At 38.3% G+C, this 23,566-nt stretch overlaps 1 protein-coding gene across 5 annotated transcripts in view; it reads right to left on the minus strand.

Moving 5' to 3' along the window:
- Positions 1–23,566, minus strand: part of LOC106743787 (hemicentin-1) — a 212,769-nt gene that overhangs the window by 48,976 nt on the left and 140,227 nt on the right. For all 5 annotated transcript variants that reach the window (XM_014617979.1, XM_014617978.1, XM_014617975.1 and 2 more), the window contains exons 4-5: positions 7,296–7,466; positions 5,757–5,918 (exon numbers count right to left, since the gene is read on the minus strand). In XM_014617979.1, coding sequence (XP_014473465.1) covers positions 5,757–5,918; positions 7,296–7,466 — 333 coding nt within the window. The remainder of the gene's footprint in view (positions 1–5,756; positions 5,919–7,295; positions 7,467–23,566) is intronic.

Here is a 23,566-nt window from a genome sequence, read left to right on the forward strand (position 1 = left end):
GCGATCATTAATTAATCTGACTGATGAATTTACTATTCGGCAGTTATACCAGCTTCATTGCTGTAGCTTCACCATTTGGTCCGCATTTCTATTAATCATATTTTGTATTATTATTCCTGCCTTTTTTGCTTGTAGCGACCAGAAAAGTTACTATTATTATTATTATTATTATTATTACTAATTGCTTTATTTAACAGTTAATTCGCAGTTAGTTGGCTTAAGCTGCCAGAGCAATACAGATTGGATGTTTTAATTTGCGTACGCGTTATACAGCATAAGATAATTATATAGCATAGCGTTATATAGCGTTATATAGCATAAGATAAGGTCAACGATAACGGGGCAAATGAAGCAGTAAAAATTTGATGGATCTTTAACAGTTTTATCTTTAACAATCCTCTGAAGCTTAATATCTGTTTGAGTAACATTCGCAACTAACGGCAGAGTACGTGAACTCTCTGAGTTATAACAATATCGTGGAGATACGACAATGGTATAAAAGAGGAGTTAGAGATGTTCTTAGTTGCGCGGGAGGTTTTTACAGAACGCTAATTGCCCTTTTTCGGGATAGCTTTAAAACTCGGAAGGCGCAGGATATTTTCCAACGACGGTACGGATGCATACTCGCGCGCTCACACACACACACACACACACATACAAAACACATTTCGGAGATTAGCCGTTTAAAAATGAGAGAGAATGAACGCTTTTATTTCTCGAAATTCACCATTCACTCACTTCCCTCTTCGACCGAAAATTCCTAGGAGTTCGCAACCCGGTAAGCCGACCGCGAGACTTTTTAAGTCTGTAGCCGATGGCAATGCGATTTCCTGGTTTTGTTTGCCTATAAGAAGCGTACCGCCTGAAAACTCCGTCAGGTGCCTGCTCGCGAGTTCTCGTCACTCCGCAACCTTGCTTCCGCGACTTTCAACGAGCAGCTGCAGGGCCGTGAGATTTTCGCAGATATCCCACGGGCATTCGCGACATTTCCACTTTAAATTCACCGCTGGTCGTTAAGTACGGTTCACCGGAAGTTTATATTTATACTTTTCATATCGAACTGACCACGCGCTCGCGCTCACCGAGGAATTCCAAATTGTTCTTCGCGTTTGAAATTTGACGTTGCGACTGTTATTCCTTTTTATTTTCTTTTTTTTTTCTTTTTTTCATTCCAGTGTTGTGTATCCTATCACCTATCTAGTTTTTATCGCGACAAGCCATTTTTCACGACGCGAGATTGAAGCGATTCTTGTCGACGCGTTAGCAAAAGCATTAGACGATATCGTGTTTTATGACACATTCGTAACGCAGAAGTATCGTTAATAGCAGTAACGAGATTTTCAACGAGCAACGTGGTAACATTCGCTGAAATGGGAACCGAAAAATACGTGACTATATGTGTGCGCGTAGTTGGTGAAATACTATATTGGAAAACAGTTCGGCAACACCTGCGTAACGGTCTTTTCATCTTCTTCGGAAAAATAAAAATAGATTTACGGAAAATCCGCCGCTGTTAGGTATTGCATGTGGCGTACGATTAACGTATGACCCATAATTCACGGCTTTATCACGACGGAAGATCGAGGTCTTGCGAAGTTGTTTCGGTATCGTTCTATTTTTCTACAAGTAAATAGTATATCATTAACTTTTATTAAAATTATATTTCGAAGTGGTGTCGGAAAGAGCACGCAACACTTCCTCAGTTCAATGCCTTTCAACGTCCAGTAATCATACATGCCGTTGTGTTTCCTTTTTAATCATGACAACGAGTAACGAGGCTGACAAAACGACATTTTCTCGCGATCTGATCACATCAGTTATTGCGCGATTCATTATTTATTACTAATAGCACGACATCAGTTTTACCACGATGCTTATATCACTGGAATCTAGTCGTAATTGTCGAGGGGTGGAAATAACGACTCACGCTTTATTCGGTCCTATACATGTATACGGATGGATTATAGCACGAACATTAAAAGTCACAGTTCATAAGATATTAATTTCCTCTTTGGTAATATTACGATGTCACATCAATTAAGTATAATTAAGCCTGAGTATAAATAAATATATGTGATTCATTTATGAGAGTATTAACGGCGATAATTTAGCAAATTTATTAACCGACGTACATCCACGCGATAGCAAGGAAATTAATCTCGACTTGAAAGTTAATAACGTTCGTTTCATCGATACGCCGAGAATCAAGCGTAATCGCATATTTGTACAATGATATTGCAATGATATTATGCGGTGATACGACACGCGCGATGATTGACCACTGTTAATAAACTTCTAATCTCAACGGCGGCAGGCAAAAACAGAGAGAGAGAGAGAGAGAGAGAGAGAAAGATTGAGATAGGGTGGGATAGAAAGGGAGGCGACATAACGTACGTTAATTTCGTAAATTTATCAACGATCTTACGCATCCGCGCGTACGCGCGAGGAAAGCTCTCTCCGCGAAAGTGATGGACATTTAATTATTTACAACATGCAAAATTTCGTATACGCGCAGGCGGATCCGCAATTGTGCGCTTAACTAACGGATACTACAACCCGGTACTATAATTACAAGTACCACCGTAATAACGTGCACTTTGCTCGGCGAATTCGTGCATGGCGATGCACGCGGGTGGTAAAGAAACGATTAAATTCCTGAATATTTTAGCCTCGTTCCAGCAATGGTGGCGTTACAGGAGATGAGGAAAAAATCGCGTTTTTCTTACTTAGACGGTGTAGCTTGCTTGTACGTCGTTAAAATTATAGAGGGGCTCGTAGTCTGGCGCGGATACATCGTTTAGTAATCTTGAGTAATATATGGCCCGCCGCAGTTTTAAATGCAACGGCAGTGAGCGGGTTATTAAAACCGCTCGCCATTTATACGAAAACGGCATATCTCCGCGAAGCAGAGAGTATTTTCTAAATTACATATACGCGGTGGGCGTAGAGTTAATAGGGGAATTCCATTAAAAATATCTCCGATATATCGGGGCGCGACGGTCGTACGTTGCGATAATTCGACGTAATGCGCAATGTAATTTATGCAATTAAATTAAGTGTGTTTTCTGGCCAAGTAATTAACAATGCATACGATGCATATTTTGTTTCATTTATAAACATTAGTTCGACATTTCACAAGACGGCTCAATGTAAAACTTTGGCCGCCCGGCTCGTGTAAGAAATGCACAAGAGAGTATTTTACATACTCCTATACAAGTTTCCCTTTTTTTTTCGTCCCCATCTTTCCGGTAAGAGTTTGAGAAATTGTGCGTTGAATAATCGATTCGCCGACGCCTTCACCTTATTTCAGCCTGTTTAACGCGTACGAAAAAAACGTACTTCGGAAACTCTACATTACCGCGGCGATAATGAACACGCGGTGAAATTACACGGGCTGTATTATACGTTACACGTATTCCACGGTATAGTTACAATCTGAATCAGTTTGATCTGAAGTGTGTGTGTGTGTGTGTGTGTGTGTGTGTATGTAAAAGACACCGGAGATACACCCATATAAAATTCTACCGGTAAGTTTAGAAATATGTTCTGCCGGTTTTCCGTAAAAATTCGTCGGAAGAGTGGTTTATGACTGGTACACGGTTCTGTTCGCGTGCAGGAATTCAAATCCGAGATGTAAACCACTTTCCCGCATCAAATCGAATTTCGTGTACTCTCGCTTTACACGAACCTCTTCAAAAGCACGAAGTCTGCACTCACATACCTCTTTGCGCGAATTTCGCATTTAAGCGCGAAGCCATCTTTCAAAGCGAATTCCGAACTTCGTGTCCGTGGATCGACAGAATTACGTTATTGTGCGATAAAATATGGATAGTCGTATGCTGTATGACGCGCATTTTTTTCCTCCCTTTATCAAGCTGCTTCTTACGGAGTTAATCCGGCGACGAACCGCGAGCTAAAGAGCTCGCGAAACTGCGAAATAACTCTAAGTCGAATAATATCGCAATATCTCGCGCTGAATGTACGAGTAACATTAGAACAAAACCTCCTCTTTAAGTACACTATTACGTTCTGCAGGATGAAATGGTCGCTTGACATGTCTGAATTCCGTGTTCCGAGAACGTTTAATAGTGCACGCACGTTCGCGGGCGTGGTATACCATCCCATTTTATAATACATAAATGTAATATACGTATATTAAATTAATTTCACACAGACATACGTAGATCGTAGTAATGAATTTAGGTTACCATGCAATATAACATGCTTCGCCGGAAATGTTTGGGGAAATGGGAAGTGTCATATCCTGTATGTACATACGGCGTATGTATTTAATTATTGAAAACTTAAGACTATCGCTTAATACGTTAGTAGTGTGTATATGTAGATGAATTATATAATTATTTATTATTCATTTTCATTTTCAATTTTCAATTTTCATTAAGTATCAGAATTTATTATCGTCATAATTCTACATTGTTGAGACCTAAAATCACGTGTACGGCTAGATATATTTTTATGTAATTTGATACAGTTTTAAATACCGAACGTGATATTTAATATTTACGAGAGCGAATTGAAACTTTCGTTCAAAAATAACTTTTGTATTTGTGAAAATTTATAAAGCATATTTTTGCAGTTTATTTTAAATTGAATAAATGTTTGCCACATATTAACGTTCTCGAACGTTCATTTTGCAACAAGTAACTCGGCAATCGAGTGTTCTCAATCACCATTAAATTAAAATCCACTTATAACTGAGGAACAAAATTTCGTTTTCTATTCACACTTCTGAAGCATGATTCGCCCGAAACTCTTTAATCTTTCGAGTTACATAACTCGCTCGAGACCTTGGTAGGAAACGTTAATTGACTTCGAAACTTAAGCTACTTTATATTCTACGGCAAATACACTTGGCACAAAAATTCTCCTCGTTTCCGTTACATTGATATAATGTTTTGATCGTGGCACTATTCAAATTCATACTCTGACGGTGAGTTTACCTGATGTACCCGTGTTTTGATTTAATAAATAAACGATATCCGTCAGAATTGTTGTAAATTTAGATCAAAGTACCCACATTCGTCCATCATATTATTATGTTCATATTGTGTTTGTATCGAATTGTGTATATTGCGCATAAATTATTCTTTGTAATTGAAATTGTGAGGCGGAAATTATGATTAGAACGCATATAATTTTCTATCGATAATCAATATCACATTCGATAATAGTTCCGTAGATAGCCGTAGATTACGTAGATTTTTTGCACAGCAACTCGTCACTAGCTAGAGGTCTCCGAAGATATGCAGGTGTGTATCTTAATTTTTGCGCTGATATACATATCTTGATATATTCAGAATTTTCTTATTAGAAAGTGGAGCAGATTTATGTCAATAACGAAAAAAGCTGACGCATAAGTTGTCAGTTAAGTGACCATTTTCTAACGAAAATAATAACTTAAATAAATATGACTGGTCGAAATTGTTGAAAATTTAATATGGTTTACCATATATTAAATATCAAATTACTATAGTTTACTAGATTAAATTTTTATAATAAAACTATATTTTAACATTAAAAACTATTATACTTTAGTATAGTAAAAATTCGATAAAGTATAGTAATATATGTACTTTTTCCATACATGTGAAAGTTTATAAAAATTAATAAATAATGATCGCACATACGAATCACATAAAAATTTCGAATATAATATTGCGTATGGACGTTATTTCACGGTGTGAGAGAGAGATATCTTGCCATGCGTTATTCTTGAAAAGGTTGTGTGTACTCACCATGTACATCTGGTTTAATATCAACCGTGAGTGGTTCCACGAGAGCAATACTGTTGACTTTACATGTGAACGTTGCGCCTAACTCTTTCCGTGTAATTTGCATCTCTAGCAAACTACTGGCAGTGCCTATTCCAGTATCAGCGATGGTCGACGAGTTCGTCGCTGTAATGAAACAGTTTATATTTCTCGACATGTACACATGTTGAACACACGATCCTAGTTACGCGTTTTAAAAAGCGTTGCGTAAGTTTAAAACGCAGCATATATCAAAATACATGCATATTTGCAGGGCGGTCCACTTAAATCGAGAATTTTAAATATTTTACTTATTTTTGATTATACGAGAAAATGTCTAGGAAAAAGTTATATCGCTCCAGAGGACAATTATAATGACAGAACACTTTACTTGAGGTCATTTTTATCAGAGATTTGAGAGTTAAGATAATTAAAAAAAATAGAATTACATGTTTTTATTTGCACGATTGTATAGCCAACATCGAGAAGAATTCAGTAATCTACGATAACATGACCTTTAAATGATTTTAAATATAGAAAATTACGTATGCTTGAAGAAAAGTGAAAAGTCAAACATTTATGAAAAAGATGACATTAAAAAAACGGTTTTGCTATCATAAGTGCCCTCTCCAACGATGCAACTTTTTCTTTAAGATATCTTTGCATATTATTAAAAACAAGTGAAATATTTAAAATGCTCGATTCAAATGGGTCACCTTATATATACATATTTATATAGCGAAGGATTGCGAAAGCGTTAAATGTCATTTCGCACAAGACTCATGTAAAATTAATACATTTTTAACTAAATGAAAATTAAGAAATTCTCTTAATAATGTCGGTATCATCATCTACTACTTGATTAATGAAGAACGTGTGAAGTATTCTCTTGCCTTTCAGCAGCCGCGTTTGAATAATGGTTTAGTGGTAACGATCTTTCCTACATTTTAATTCGCGCCGCAATCCCACCGTAGCGTGGAAATAAAATTATGCATTTGCGGCGTCCATTTATCTTCAACTAGAATATTATGTATGAAATAAAGTTTTGTTTGCAGAAGCTTGCGAGCAACAAAGCATATTGAAGTACGTTATGCTTGTATATTCAACGATTATTTGTGTCTCGCAGAGTATTAATTAATACCATTTGTTGTTTTCGCCAAGGCAGAATTGCAAATTTTGATTATGAAAAGGCAAGATATTATTTTAATAAGAAAGGAAAGGAATGCTTTCCAAGTCAGAGCGTATCTAATATTTTATATAACCGGGAATATTGACAAATCAAGTCGATTCATAAATGCATAAGTATTCGGCTTAGGTACGTTTGTCGTAAAAATAATTGTGAAATGCCATGCATGTTGCTAACAGAATGGTAACAAATTGCCGACAAACGTGTTGATTAATGTGGCAAACTCTATTTCTGGTATCTTATTGCAAGTTTCCTCATAGACACGCATAACGATACAAACTGGCTCGATACATCGTCCTATCGCTTTCAATCAGGTCACGATACATTGCAAATCTTACCTTCGAGTGGTTGGTCACCTTTAAACCACCCGACCGTGGGTAAAGGTTTGCCTTCGCCGCTCTCGCAATTCAAGGATATCGTTGAACCCTCGTTTATAGGTCCTAAAGTGGTACCGGTGCTCAGAGTGTTCTTTGAATTTGTATTGATGACACGTATGTACGACGGTTGCACTACAACATACATAAATACATTCATATTGAAAATTGTTCCGTTCCGCCGAGCTTCCATTTCCAGTCGGCTTTCGTCGCTTTAAATGCCGCATGAATTTTCGGAATTTTATTCCAGCGGTTTCCCTCTCTCCCTCCCTCCCTTCCTCTACCTACCCTTCTCTTTCTCTCTCTCTTTTTCTTGTATAACATGATGTATAATATTTGATACACATAATCGTAATCTTTGTTTTTATAGGTAATCTTGCTGTACATATTGTTTAAGTATATGCACGCGGTGAAATAGCACATTCTTTTCCTTTGTTATTGTCCGTCTCCGAATAAATGCATTCTTTAAATAAACTCTTTGACGGAATAACCTTTACTTTGCATTACGGAATCTCTTAACAAGAATGTACATCGCATATTCTCTTATACACGAAGATAGCGCTCGGTTGCCTTGTTAGAAAACCATCCGTTTCGCTTTGACGTTTAAGAAAGTAACGAGAACGCTCTTGCAAAAAATTGCATCTACGATATCTCGTCATAAATAACGTATTTATGGAAATACCCAGTTCTCTCGCTTAAAGTTATACGCGAATCGATCGCTGTGCAAAATGTCACAAATGTCAACACTTAATCTGCCGTTCAGCGTTTGTACGCCGTAAATAACGAAACCGCGGCTGCAGCGTGGGTATGCCGATATTTTCAGCGTTTCGTCTCGTGCAAATCGATAGCGTTTATATTTGTGTTCCGTGTAAAAAAAAAAAGCGTAAAAAAGATAAAATTCTATCGTCTTTTATACTCAACGTGCAAATGTCGTTTACTCATGACGGTCGTATTGAGACAGTATTGGGGCGATATTAAAAGACGATTATCAAAATACGCTTTTAGCCTTATCCTTAATCGAGAGGCTGAAATATCACCTCGAGTTCGTGTGGCATGTTATATGTAGATATGTGAGGTATGTCGGTTAAGAGACCAGTGAGTTTAAGTATTTCGGTCTACAGAACACCCTAATTTATAGGGTGTTCTGTAGACCGAAATACTTAAACTTAAACTTAAAATTTAATAATCTAACCCTAATTTTTCTTGTGTGGTTTAATAGCAGAGGATAAAGATTGGCACAAGGTCGGAAGTGATTTGAAAAATTCAAAACTTATATTATAAAATACTATTGTTAAATAAATTGCTTCACATTGATTTGTTACTCAAAAATTTACTAGAAAATAACTCGAGAAAAACTTCAGCATATCGAAAAATCAACTAACGCTAATAACATAACCAAACACACTTTCAAACTACTCCTTTAGCTCCATTACTGAACGCGAAAGACAAAGTTTATATACTGATCGACAAAGTTCGATATTTTACAGCCGGGAAACATAGATATATCGACTTTCCACACCTATGTCAAGTTTTGTACGCAATAGACGAAGTTTTGGTGCTTTTCCTCTATCTCGTCGAAGCACTCTCAACAATTACAACTAATTAATCGATAAAATCTCAATCTAAGAGAATGTGAGAGAGAAATTTTTCCCTCTGTCACGTATGCTTTCCCATAATGAGAAATTCGATCACGACATTCGAAACCTCTACTACACCCATTTCTGCTCACGGCACGTTCGATCCGATAAGTCTTTGTCTTTTCACGCGGTGGAAGTAAACCGATAAGTATTGCATGGCTTGAAATGTTAAACCGCCGCCATATCGATTTTCCGACCGAGGAGTTTTCTAACTTTCTACAATTCCTATGAAAGTTAAATGACTCCTAGTTATCGAGTACGCGCCTTGTTCTTAGGACACTATAAATCAGGTACCTGCTAACACCGATTAAATACCTTTAGGTCATCGTGTGCTTTATTGTGTAGTCGTTCGTGTACATGTACGCACGCACGCATCTACAAACGCACCTGTATCGTGTATACTGGAAGCATTTGCATGCTCAAATGTGTGCTTATTTGGCGCAACATTAAGTATACCTGCGCACAAATACCGTTTTTAAGGGTAACCATACGGCAAAAATTAATTATCGAGTTGTTAATGATGGAACCTACATCCACGTGCATTCAACGTTTCGTAGCTTGCGGAATAAGCTTTTGTTATATACCCCACCATCGCTATGAACATTACGTGAGCGAAACGCCGAGATAGAGATCACGGATATTCTTTTTGGGTTCATCTAAACGGCAGGAAAGTACCAAAAAATTAAAAAATCATTTGAATCAAATATTTTTAGCTGTAAAATCTCATTTTCTACTTTTTTTTATTTCTACTGTTCTCGTTCGTTTTTTTGGAACATGCAATCGGAGAGTGGTACCTGATGAAAGATGAGGATTTGAGGAAAAGTTTTCTTTAATATTCTAATTAAGTCGAATAGTTGCGGAAAAGTTTCTTGATATTAAATTATCTGCAATATGGATTACCGAAATGTACACTCGGGAGAAGAATTAGCCACAGGAGCAAAAAGCTCGCTGCATCTAAATTCTGTCCTTGAAACTGGGAGAGCCAATGTCGTTGCTACCGCAGCTAAATTTGAATTTAGGTGCTACAGCGAAAAATATTAACAAAATTGCAAATATTTTCATGCTAATCATTTCAGCTGATAAAGTTGTTCCTCATAGCAAACACATTTTACCTCTTAAAGACAATTTTTAGCAAAGATAACAAGGTTCAAATTAGCTAATGAGATTCACCTGCTATTATTAAGTCATCTCACTGAGTGTTTTTGGAAGTATTACATTTCGGATATTAAATATTAAATATTGTGTATTTCTAGCAAGAAAACCGCAGATAGCAGTGAATTAAAACGTAAATCTGTGCATATTAGGATATTTTTGTTATTTTCTATTAATTGTAAATTTATTTTCCTCACGATATTTTGATATAACTTTAAATTCAGATCTAAGATCTTGCCCGATGCTTTTTGCCCAGCAAGAAATGTCGAGGGTGATTGTATCAGATCCTAAATTTTCTCGCTTTTCCTGTTGCTTACATCTGGTATCGATCGTATAAGCATTTCCGGAGGTTCATCTGTAGCTTACACTCGCTCTAAATTGAAGTCTTTATGACGCAGTAATCTAGAAAGTGGGCTACACGGATGTTTTTTTATTACTCATTTCTGGATTCTATTTCGAGCTCGCTGAGTCGAGTTGTTAGATCAGACGTAATAATCTCATGCAACGCACCAGTTTGCTGGGTTAGTGAAAATAATCAGTCAAGTGTCAAGCAAGACACGGAGATTATATATTTTGTCAATCAATTTTACTAATAACGGTTCTCATACATTTTTTAGGATTGCAAAATTAAAATACGTTGTTGAAAGTTGGATATCTCTTTATGAAAATTGAAGAGAGGGGGACGGATTATTAAAATATCACGCTGTTTTTAATCTGCAGAGACTGACTAAAAATGATTAAAACAGCCGTCCATTTGAGGACGTTAAGAATAATTAATTAAGCACTACGCTGTAATCAAGTGACTGCTTTTCAAATTTACGTTCGTTATGATTATTACGCGAAAATAGAAGGGGCGCGGTATACGTTGCATTTGTCATGCGCGTTTCCCGTCGCAAATAGACGCAATTTCTAATCTAAATGCGACGTCGTATGTTTCGCCGTAAACTGGCTCAAAACGACCTGACAGACAGAATCATGTCTTCCCGCACGTTCATTTGAAGCTGAACGAAATGCCGGATATGAATAAACTCTTCAATATATGCAAGTGGCAAGTCCGCGAGAGAACTATTGTGCAGCATTTCCCTTTTACAGTCAAAGTCGCGCGAGCAGTATCGCAAAGTCGCAACACTATCGCAAAGTATACAATTCGCGATTTTTCCGACGTGCACAACAGTAGTCCGCGTGGGTATATTGGACTTTCGAGTGCCTGAATATCAAATAACTCTTTTCAGCGAGATTCATATCGCAAACTCGCGAGCGGCGCCCTCGGCGAAACGGTAAATTTTTACTGCCGCGTACGTAGTCGTGTAATTTTAATTCGCTCTCGCGATTCTTCGCGAATCGGGGGAATTACGCGGATGCGCCGTTGATATTCAGAGCGAAACAGAGTCACTCGGCTATCTCGCGCTCGACACAGCGGAATTTGTTGACATACCTCGTTGACATCTGATGGTACACAATGAATTCGTGTCACTTTTGCCGAACTGTAACGCCGGAAGGTCGATAGCGCTCTTTGTAGTAGGTACACCTTTTCATCCGGAGCCTTTTTACAAAGAGAGAGAGAGAGAGAGACTCGTTTTCACGAAGTAATCTATTATAAAGTCCGCTAACGAGTCCCAGACGTTGATCGATATTTGACGAAACGTGACACGCGCGCGCTTCGTTAAACAATTTGTTAACGAGTTTTTATACAGCTTACGTCTCTGCCGCCTTTCATTCCCGGAGAACAATGTTTCACTCTGCGTTCGAGATCGGTAACAAATTGCATTACCTTTGCGCGTAGCGCACGTTTCTTCCACTAGACGATAACGCCTTGATAATTCGAATTTATCCCGGTACGTGGGAAGAACTCGACAATTCCACGTTGTTCGTTGTACCTCGCGCTCTTACGTCCGTTAAGATAACTCTTGATGCATGCTTTAATAAGATGCAGTCACATTAAATCATGTCGATGGCCTTATGTTGAGGGATTATAGCGGGTGCTCATCCAACGAGAGAAGCGCCGGCTGAGTTCACGCTTCATATTCTCGAAGGCCACAATTTTCGCCGTGAAGAAGATTCAATTGAATCGCGAGACAAGTGGTCCTTCATAAAATATGAATAACGTCGAAACGGTTCGCGCGCAGCCGAAGCCGCGCCGCACTTTTGTCCGATAAATTATCCAGTTAAATTACGCGAAATAGGAGGTCGCTCGTGGTGAGAGATTAATATCGCGATACGCCGAAGATACACAGATAGAGGAAAAGAGAGTAAGATATGACGAAATAGGTAAGATGACGATTTGTTAATTTGTATAAACTAATAACAAATAACGAGTCAATGCCCAATTCATTAGAAATTTCTAATAATAGTAAATAATCTGTTATAATTTGACACTTCAATCTGCTTACGACAATAGATAATATAATAAGAGATATATTTTAAATACTGTTATGTAATTTTGTAGTACTTCTTCATGAAAAATTACATAATTATAATAAATATTTTCACTTTTTCTATAAAATTACCGTATAACTAAAAACGTAAATATAATAACGTATTAATGTTTTTTTTTGTCAAATTGCAATTTTGTTTTAATTGAATAAATAAAAATTCCTTGGCAAAGGTAGTATTTTTCATAACGCTTAGTGTAATTTTAAAGTAATAATTTTCCTGGTTTGGGTTAATTAGAGAATCATATATTAATTGGAAATGAAAAATAAGTTTGATATTTTAAACTTATACGTAAACCGAGGAATATTCCAGACGTACGATAACACACTTTCAAACATAATATCCTCTCACAATAAATAATAATATTGACAATATTAATATATCTAATGGTACTAAAAGATCTATGTTTTGTTCCTAAAAGTTCATAAATAATTCTTTGTTTGAATAAATAAATATAGTGACCGTGGGGTAAAATGATGTATCATGTGTGAATATCATGTGCAGGTAAAATGACTCATACTTCGTGTATTTTATTTTAAGTTATATTAAAAAATATTACAAATGTTAAAAATATTATTTATAAATAAAAAGTGAGATCCGTGACGATATAACTTAAAGAAAATAAAATCTAGACAAGAACAACAATAAAGACAATTTGTATTTTATTTTGTTTATATTCATGATGTTGTACAGACATTATAACAATAAAATAATATAAAAAATTTTTACGAAAATTACTTCTTGTACATTTAAAAAATGTATTTTATTCTTCGTCATCTTATTCACATATTGGGGCAAGATGACGAAATTGACACGTTCTTAAACAGTTTAAATTAACACGTTGACTGCCACGGAACTTTTCACGATTCTGGTCTAAGAAGCCAATTTGATTTTCAAGTAATGAAGCGACGAGATAACTCGTAGTTGGCGAGTCAACGTGTTAAACAAAATTCTAAATTATTTATAAATTTTTCAGTTTATGTAAACGATAGACAAGCTATTTTTAGCTATTCAGAAGAAAAAATTGATCGTTATTTTCATAGTAACGTAAAAATACGACGACCTTGTCATCTTAATCCCCTTTTCCCTTTATAGGTGTGTCAACGTAATAATAGACGGCATCTCATTTCGTATTCGCTTGTACTTATTTGATTAACGGTCCGAAAGCTCAGTCGATGTACTTTGGGTAAAACCAAAACGAAGTTCCATTAACAACTAACAAGCATCGCGAGCTCTCTCCTTTTCAGCTAACGCTTTTGATACGCATCGGACAAGCAAACAAGATAAGATCTCTTCAGCAAATTAATGGCAAGCTGAATACACGAGAGATACAAATTCCGACACGCAAGGGGCTTTAAAGTCACAAAGAGACGAGTTCAACACCTCGGTGAAATGAAATGAAACAAAGTCCACCTAGAATGCTCGACGACGCCATGTAAATATACCAGGAGCAGCGTGCACGCGTACCCTCCAACTCGTCGACCACGTTTCCCGGCTGTAATCCTTTAATACTGGAAAAAGTACGACTGCTACTATTGTCGATTAAAAATCTCCCGTTTCGGTCAATGCGAAAAACGGGATTGGACGGCAGGTGGTGCACACGGTTGCGGGGGAAAAAGCTTCGGTACCTTACATACGAGGCCGCTCACCACTCTCGGAAACGAACCGAACTCGACAAGGAAATTGAAGTGAAATTTTTTTTCTCACTCCTGGCCAGAGTCGGGGAACTTTACTCGTGACGTTAAAAACTGCGAAAATCTTGGTATTTTCATGACGACGCACGCTCTCCGCGTCGCGTAAAATCGCACGGTCCGACAATAATACGCGCACGTTGGGAAAACAGTCGCGCTCGCACGCTATTATTACAAGTCCAAACGAGAAAGAGAGAGAGAGAGAGAGAGAGAAGTCCCGCTCGGTGCACGCGCGGCATTAATTTTCCCGTTTTACACGGCCGGTAATTCGAGCGGTCATACGGTCGATTGTTTTCGCGCGATTGCGAGAGAGCGGCTCGGAACAGGACGGTGACCGCGCGCGGCCCACCATAATGGATATTGGAAAACGCGTCCGCGATGGACCGTTTCTTGCGTTACGGAAAATGGATGCGATTCGCTGAATTAAGTAGATTTGCCGCGCGCGCGACTCGCGACCATCTCGTTGGTGATCGACGAGAGACAAGAGACGTCATTCCGCGAAATGTCAAAAATCAGCTGGCGCCGACATGGACTGCAGTCCGAAATACTCTTACGGCCTCTACAATCAGTCCCACAAGAGTGTGTACGTACACATTATACAGTCAGTCCTATATACAGTAAGTGGCTGGATCCTGGCGGGTTTGTTAGAGGGGGTGTCGTTCATATAGTAGATGTCCTGGTAACGTTTTACACTCGGCGCAGATCGGACATAATCCGAGATGAATGAGGTATATTGGAATATATTGGAAACATTTTGAAGCGATGTTTTTGTGCTCGCATCTGAAAGGCCCGCAAATATTATATAAAGAGGCTATTAACTATATTGGATGTACTGTACAGCCTCAAAACATCAAAGGCATTCGTCCCGAAATGGGTGACACGGTTGAAAACTAATTACAATGTCGATGATCTTTCAAAGCGCGGGAAAACACGAGTCGCGACATCGTGCGATGATGCGTCATAGAACTGTTCCAAACGAATTCACAATTAACTTTGCGATAAGTTCAAAGGTAAAAATTAGTTGTCCATATAATACAACTGAAATTTGGTTAATTTAGCCAATTTTTCGTCCTTGTACCTAGTTTCTAGTTTTTACAACTAAAAATTAGATTCTGCTCGGACTCACATGTCGATGAAAAATCTGGTTAAAATCATGTCGAAATCAAATCGAAATCATGTAGAAATCAATGTTCGATTTGATATTTATAAGACTTCATCACGATATCCAGAAGATATTATGTATGATAGATGTTGACGATCTAATCATTATCCAGTTTATGTCATATCTACATCAAATTTATATATGGATATAACAGTTCGACTTGGATATAATACCGACTAAATCGTCAATAATCAGTCGACACCTATAATGTCTTCTACATATCACATAGATAGATGATGTTAACGAAATGTTATGCCGATCTGTCGCCAATGTAGCGTCGATCCTTTTCTGACAAAATTTCCATCATTGACAAATGAAATAATTATCAAGCCGAATGATCCGGGGAGTCAATCATCGATATCAAATCGATCATCGATTTGCGAACCCGGGTGGTATTTAAATTTCACTGGTATTACATGAGCAGCTAATTCTTTTTTTCGTGCGATGAAGATGGAGAGAAAATTGTTAGAGATTTACATATGACTTACTTCTTCAGCACAAACAGGAAAGAAATTTAACGGAAAACTTTGAATTCAAGGTTTTTGTTTCAAGCGAGACTTAAGAATTCGCGACGTTATTTCGCTCACGAACAACGCTCAGGGAATAAATCGGATCAACCGTGAATGCACTGATAGCGCTGTGAGTATAATTCGGACCACAGCCGCAGACGCGCGTTCGTATGTATATACGCGCATTCGGACGTCCGCCTGTTCATTTAGCAGCCACGACGAGATCCGGTCTCTCTTAATTGCAAAAAAAACCAAATTTGAGCCTGGAACAAAATCCCTCGCCCGTCGCCGCATCGCCGGTCAGCAGATTTATCATTGTCATTGCGCGGGCCCTGCCATTACCAGAAAATTACGATGAAAGGCGATCCGGTCGGTCCGCGGAACATTCCGCGCACTCCAACGGCGACGATAAAGTTTATGAATAATATACTTGAAAACGACTTTTAAAGTCCCCTCAACGACCGCCAGCAACTACGACGGCAACTTTGTACCACTATAGAAAGAGATTACTTCGCGCGTGCGCGCGCGAGAGCGAGAGAGAGAGAGAGAGAGAGAAAGAGCAAGGGAGACGGCAGCGTCATTAGATCGTAAGTAGCTTTCGCGATTTTTTACAAGACGGTTTCTGGATTTTTCCCCCGGTCTGTGCGCGCGTCTCGCGCATTCCTTACTGGAATTGGCGTGACTTACGGGCTGAGTCCGGAACTTTGCCACCCTTTATCGCTCGTCTTTGTACGGCATTTGGCGAAATGATATTTCCTTACTCCGTAATAGCCTTAAAAGCGCAAAGTTGTCCGCCTTCGCGCAGCAGCTAGCCCCCTCCCTCCCTCTCGCCGGCACCAAACGTCAGGGTGGAATTCATTGATATTATAATCCACAGGCACAGCACACGGCACGGCGTTACCGATACAACGCGCGCCGAATGCATAGTAATCCTCGCGGCAACTTCGCTCGGTAAACTCAAATACATGCATTGTCCGATTGCCACGATCTTCCGCGCGTATCGGAAAAGGATAGGTGTACGGGTACGCATTGTACTCTGCCGGATAACACAGCTCACACTATCGCGCTGCAGACCCGAATCCCATCTAATCAGCCATTCGCGAAAACGACCCTTTGATTTCCCCTACATGCATCACAACGCGACTCACCAACTATAACGAAATTCCAATTAAAATGTAAACCACCAGTTTGTATGATAATCCACCGCAGCGAAGTACCGAAGAGATTCCCTGTCCGCGCGAGTCCGGGCGAGTCGTTCAGTTTTCAAATTGACGACCGCGGAGGGACATCTTCTCCGGTGACATCTTCCTCCGATCGACGGCGACAGCACGTCGCAAAGGCGCGAAATAACATTGGTACTTCCGTTAACCTTCACGTATATGTGTGCAGTGTCGGAAAGCTACATCATATTTATGAAACTTCTTTCGTTTATATCTTTTCATTAAACAATCAACGACGGCTAATATCTTTTAGTTTAGAAAATTTCCCAGGATAATGGTCTTGGTAGTAACATATCTCAAGATTAAAGCTGTTGAAGCTGACTTTTCTAATGAAATAATTACCAAAGAATTTTACTACTGTAGTGGAGCTATGTTGCTTTTGCATATTAATTGCAACAGCAACAAAATTTAGTTAACACAGTCAAATTAGCGAATTATTCGCAAATTAGAGCAATAACAGTTTTGCTCCTAAGATAAAATTTCAAAATGCGCAAAATGAATAAAACAGATTTTATTAGTATAAGTATTGACTATTACAGAAGTGATTATTACAGTGACAATTGCACAAATGCAACTTCTTTTCAGAAACTTTCAGGAAAACTCTGGAAACCTTTCCTGAACTATCGATAAGAAAGTACTTCTCTCGTAAGATTAAGTTTATTTCAACCACAAATAATTATTACCTTATTTCAGAAAAAGAAAAAAACATAACAAAATGTGAAATTATTTACTTGGAGACATGTTCCTTTACCATATTAAATATATATCCTGCTAGTAAATATTATTTGCTAAATATTACTTGAATCAAATAAAGATTTAATGTAGAACATTTTAGTGTACTTTTATTTAAGGTGTGGAACACCATAAAACTGCATTTATATGAACTCGAGGTAAAACTTTAAAACATAAATTTTGGCCATGAAATATCTATTTTAGACCACTGCGCGCGCAGGAAGAATCAGGCAATTTAACGAGCAGAACGAACGAGCTGAACACGCGCGTTCGTGCGCTCTGCCTCTCGTGGAAGACTCGCGAAAATGATTTTGATAGGATCTCCGTAGACGACGACGACGACGAATCCGTGCGTCCGTGACGCTCGTGTTCGTCGTCGAAACTTAAAAGGAGGTATCGCAATCGTTGGTAGTTTCACGGAGCGAAGATGCAGGCGCTCCACAAAGCGGAGCACGTACGGAAGCACGAAAGAAGAAATAGCGCTCCGTGTACTGTAGTTCTGCCCGCTGTCTAATCTCAGTATGAAAGCGCATCCGTGTCGCACCGGCGGTGTTAAAATCCTACGGCGTGCCTGCAGCTATTTTACGGAGCTTTATCCGAGTTTGTAATGGCGCAATCTAGCGAATGAGCCGCTGGACTGCACGGCAGAGAGAGAACGGTGATACAAGGAATAATTTAAAAATCCGCGCGGTCTCCGGCAGTTCGAAGTTGTAAAAATTAATAACTGCTTTTATATAACATAATAATAGCGTCGACAATCCTCATGAGTACGCGTTCGTTCTGCGCGTAAAATTTCATAATGCGAAATTCTTCTACTTTCTCCCTCCTTCTCCGCCTTCCCCCCGGCCGTAATGTGATTAAGACGGACTGTAATAGAGCGGAGCACTGACTTTCATTGGGAAATAATCGACTCTGAAAATCGTTGGCTTTCTTCCTCTTGGTCTTCCAGCTAGTGCGCGCCCTACTTTCCCGATAACATTATCTATCTGATGATAAATCTGCAGAGTGATGTCCCGGCCAGGATGAGGTGTTCGGATTATCCGGCACTGTGTGCGCGTGTGTGCGAGTTTAGGTAAGTGCAGGCGCGGGTGTGATACGCGATATCGTTTCGTGCACAGCTTCGTGCTATGCTCTTCTATGTAGATTAATGTCGACGCCTGTCGCAGGAGAGCTCGCAAGCTACTTTTACGTCATCACTTTACCTCGCTGCGGTGTAATGGGTGCGACGTATATCCGACGTATTTTATCAAAATTGACGCTATTTAGTCGCTCGTAAATATCAGCACCGGAAAATCGCGAGGAAATCTTCGTCTAATCTTGTCGCGCTGTTTCCTTTTGTAAACGAATCTATCGTTGCGCTTTTATTCGAATTTCTATCCCTACCTCCGAGTCTTGCAAAATAACAGTGCGGATATAAATTACATACAGGGGGTCTGACGCAAGCCGTGCCATCCGTCATATACTTGTAGTCAGGTCAGTGTGGACAAAAAAATCCTCTGCTATTTTGTAAATAAAATTTCGAGTTATTAATTATTGAAAATGGCCATGTACAGAGCCAAGTTTCTTTAATTAATTAATAACTTAAAAATTCACGTGTCAGTTGCAAAATAGTACAGGACTTTTTTATTCAGAATAGCCTAATCTATAAGTATATGGCAACTATTATACTTAACGGCAGGTTTAAGGTTCGAGGTTCAAGGTTCAATATGATGTTGCCGCTAGATACAACAGTTGTCATATTCTTATAGATTAGGCCATTCTGAACAAAACTTCACACATCCACGTAAATTTGTGAGTTACTAATTAAAGAAACTTTTATATCATTTAAGCCTTTAAACCTTTATAGCCATTTTTAATAATTAATAATTCCAAATTTTACATAGTTATTCACAAAATGGTAAAAGATTTTTGTTTTCATCGACCTGAACTACAAATATGTAACAAATGGTACGGCTTGCGTCAGACAGTCTATATATTATTTTTATATATTTTCGATAGAGCCGTTTCTCAAAATTTTGATGTCGATTTCATTCTTGCTCTGCTACATTCTGTGTTTCTATTTTCTTTTCTACTTACGAAGTCATAAAATATATAATAATTAACGAGTCTCACGGGATGTCAAGGTAATATGATAAAAAGTTTTATAGTTGCTATCATTAATTTTTAGAATACTTTTCGCTTTGTACGGAATTTTGTTGTTATAATAGCATTTGAGATATAATACGTGTCTGCTACGATGATGAAATTATATTCCCCGAGAAAAATATCAAGGAAATATTGCCACGTATTTTTCTTATTTTACCTTTTACTTTATTTCTCTCTTCCGCTGTCCAACTCGGGAACGCTCATTAAAGTTATTTATCAATCTTAAAACCACAGACTCTTGACACGATAATATCCAATTTAGTAAAAGAAAAGAAATTATGAATAGCTCATTTATACAGCATTTATTCCCTTACCTTGTTACTTCACATCTTAATATTTATCAGGTTTCTGAAAAATTTGGCAAAATTTCGATAAAAAATGGAACTTAAATTTTATCGATGGAGAATATTCTATCTATCCATTTACATTTTATTAATTAATTCACCGTTTGGTTTTACATCTTATATATCAGCAATGTTTGATGTTAATATAACAACTATTCTTTAATTCGTAATAATTGTTTAAAAGAAATGAAAAGAATCTGCAAAGCATTCCCAGGCACAAATTCCAAAATGCCCGGTTACTTTCGCCTTGCAGAAACAATTTTGCATGCCCTAAATTGCCAAACGCGGCGATATTACGTTTCATGATAGAATTCAAGACACGTCCGTCCTTCTGGAGGAGCTGCCTGATATATAAATTCGCGAGACAGCGGTTTAAGTTCGACAAATTGAGGTCGCAATCACTTATGCGTCAAGAGCAACTTCTCCCAAGTTCTTTCGTGTTCCTTTCGCGTTTCAATTGAGGACTTCGCAACCAAAACGATAAAAGTTGGAGAATTCCTTGCATAGATCTCGCGGAAAAACGTTCCTATTTAAAACGTTTCATGCTAAAATAAGCGACAAAGTGGATAGACGACAAAAAGTTATCCCCTTCTGTTTCCGAATGAATGCCGCGTTCGGTTCCGTACTATTCACTTACGTACGTTTCATTTAGTATTATACTTAAAGAAAAAAATATGTTCAGTTAATATTTACTTGATTCAAGTAAAATGATTACTTCAATACTTGTTGGCAAGTGTTTGCTAAAAGTAGAAATATATTTGACTTATATACAGTATGATATTTTCTTCGTACATGTAGATATTTACTTGTACGTGTTATAGCAATTGCGACATTACATTCATAATATTAAGAATAGTAGAATTTATTTTTAGAAAATATTTACTGGACCGAAAAATCTAAATTTGAAACCACTAGATTTCTTTAAAATAAAAGAAGTATTACATAATTCTAGGAAGTATTCTCTTAAATTTAGAATCATTTTACACTTACATTGATTAATTCATTTGCAAATTTAGATATTACTGTGATTAAGTAAGTATTTGCTATAAACTATTAAAATATATTTAAACTGATAAAAGTGTCGTTTGACTTAAAAGGCTGAAAAAAAGGTTAATTACGTTTACTTCATTCTATCACTTTTTTTCCGCGTAATTTAATAAAAGTCACATAAATGACGTAAGATTGACGAGAGTCCACAGTTTTACCTTATCCACAGTTATGAAATTTGGTGATGTTTCGGGAGTGATTACCGGGGAGTTTCATCTTTTTAATTAGACCTCAAAATTAATTTCTGCCGAGACAATCCCCGCTTGAAACTTCAAGAAGAATATGATCCCCCATTATAAGACTGAGAAAGTTCTTTGAGCACCGCTTACGCGCGCGTGTAGGTACCGTCGCGATGACACTTGAAAACTCCTCCGCCCTACTCGTTTAACTCGCGATACCACCGGGACACGGTGTGCGACAGCGAAGAAGACAGATCAGCGAGCAGAATTTCGTATACACAGTGATTCCATTCACGTCCGTCGCGTCAGATGACGACTTACGTACGCGTCCGCGGAAAATCAGTACGTCCGCCGGATAAACTGCCCCGAAATAGTCCCATTCTTCATAAACTCGAGAGATAATGTCGCGTAATATAATAACGCTTAAATGATGGGCTCGCTTCAAAAAGTCCGCGTCTCGAGGAACGTTTTCCCTGACGAATTTCGACTCGACCTTTCCTTATCGGAAATTTAAGTGGCGGTCTTATTACGGGGCCACTTAATAGCGCAATTAACCTGTAACTTCGCTCGGGATAATTAGAAACCACTAATGTTTCTTCTGCCGCTAAATTCGTTTCTGGTAATCGCAGCGGGAAGAAGAAGAAACTCGAATAATATTCGGCTTCTTTTTTACATCCTCGGCATCGGTTGGCTTTAATAACGGCGCAGCTGTCACGAATGAAATCTTTTTCTATTTCTATTGCTGGAAAATTCGTTATCATTTAACGCGAGAATATGCAAATCGCCTTTATACTCGTCCCTCGTGCCTACGCTTTAATATTCAAGGGTTAATAAGCCGTTGCGGAAAACTTCGTCGACATTCATCGCATAAGTATAAAGGTATACATTTCGTACGTACACAATGAATTTTTGAACGTCTCATAATTGCGCATCATAATTCCCCGAGCTTCCTTCCGGCGTGTCATTGACTTTCCAAGATGCCGCGCGAGCACGCATATAGATTCAACGCGAGATAAATTAGTCGCGGGCAAACCGCGACACCGCAGTCTGATGATGAAACATTAACCCGGTTAAATAACATCCTGCCGTGATTATGCTATTTATCCGTTAAACGGGCCTGTGTCGCGCGCGCGCGCGCGTGGGTGTGCTCGCGTAAAACGTGTTTACAAAATTAACGGGAGAACGTTAAATGGAATAGTCAAGTATCAACCGGAGAACTCGCGTATCCTCGAATACGGGAGATAGCGGGCTGGTGAGGCTCCAACTTGAGCTCAACTTGTCGGCATTGACTCTTCGGAAAGTTAGGAATTATCCGATCCCGCCTGAGCTATCGATGTATAATTTGAAGTAGGTTTAACCCAGATCACCCTCCGTGGTTACCCGGCTTCCGCGAAAATTAACTAGTGCGCGCGACGAAGTGTGCTCTCTACGCTCGAATTCGTGTGTTACGCAGGCTGACCCGCGCGGATAATCGTGGAAAAACACTCGAAATTGCGGGTGGAACTTGAACCGGAGGGAAGTCAGTGCGCGCGCGGATTTTGAGAGTTTAAGGAGCGAGAGAGACGCGTCGATTTAACATTTCGCGTAACGTTTAGCTCTCTGATATTTTTATACGAATATAAATATAAACATTGCACGAGAATTGCCAAAATGGAAACATCGCAACATTTGGAACAGCGTAACGCAATTTTCCGCAATAAGTCCTCCTGAATTCTTTATTTCTCTCTCTCTCTCTCTCTCTCTTGGATACAAACTGTGTACTTGTATAAGTAATAAAATCAGTCCATGTTAAAATTTTTTGTTAAATTTTTAATATACTATCGGGTGTTAATTTAACATATTATATTTATGTTATCGCTAGGGTTGGGTAAACTAATTTCTTTCTCGAAGCTAAGTTGGAAATTAACGGCCTGAAATGAAATTATATTTTATCGCTTTATTTAAGATATTAAATGATATCACTTTGATTTTCTATAAATGATTA

The sequence above is a fragment of the Dinoponera quadriceps genome, unplaced genomic scaffold (genome assembly GCF_001313825.1).
Source record: "Dinoponera quadriceps isolate SergipeBrazil2010 unplaced genomic scaffold, ASM131382v1 scaffold1249, whole genome shotgun sequence".
NCBI classification, from domain to species: domain Eukaryota; kingdom Metazoa; phylum Arthropoda; class Insecta; order Hymenoptera; family Formicidae; genus Dinoponera; species Dinoponera quadriceps.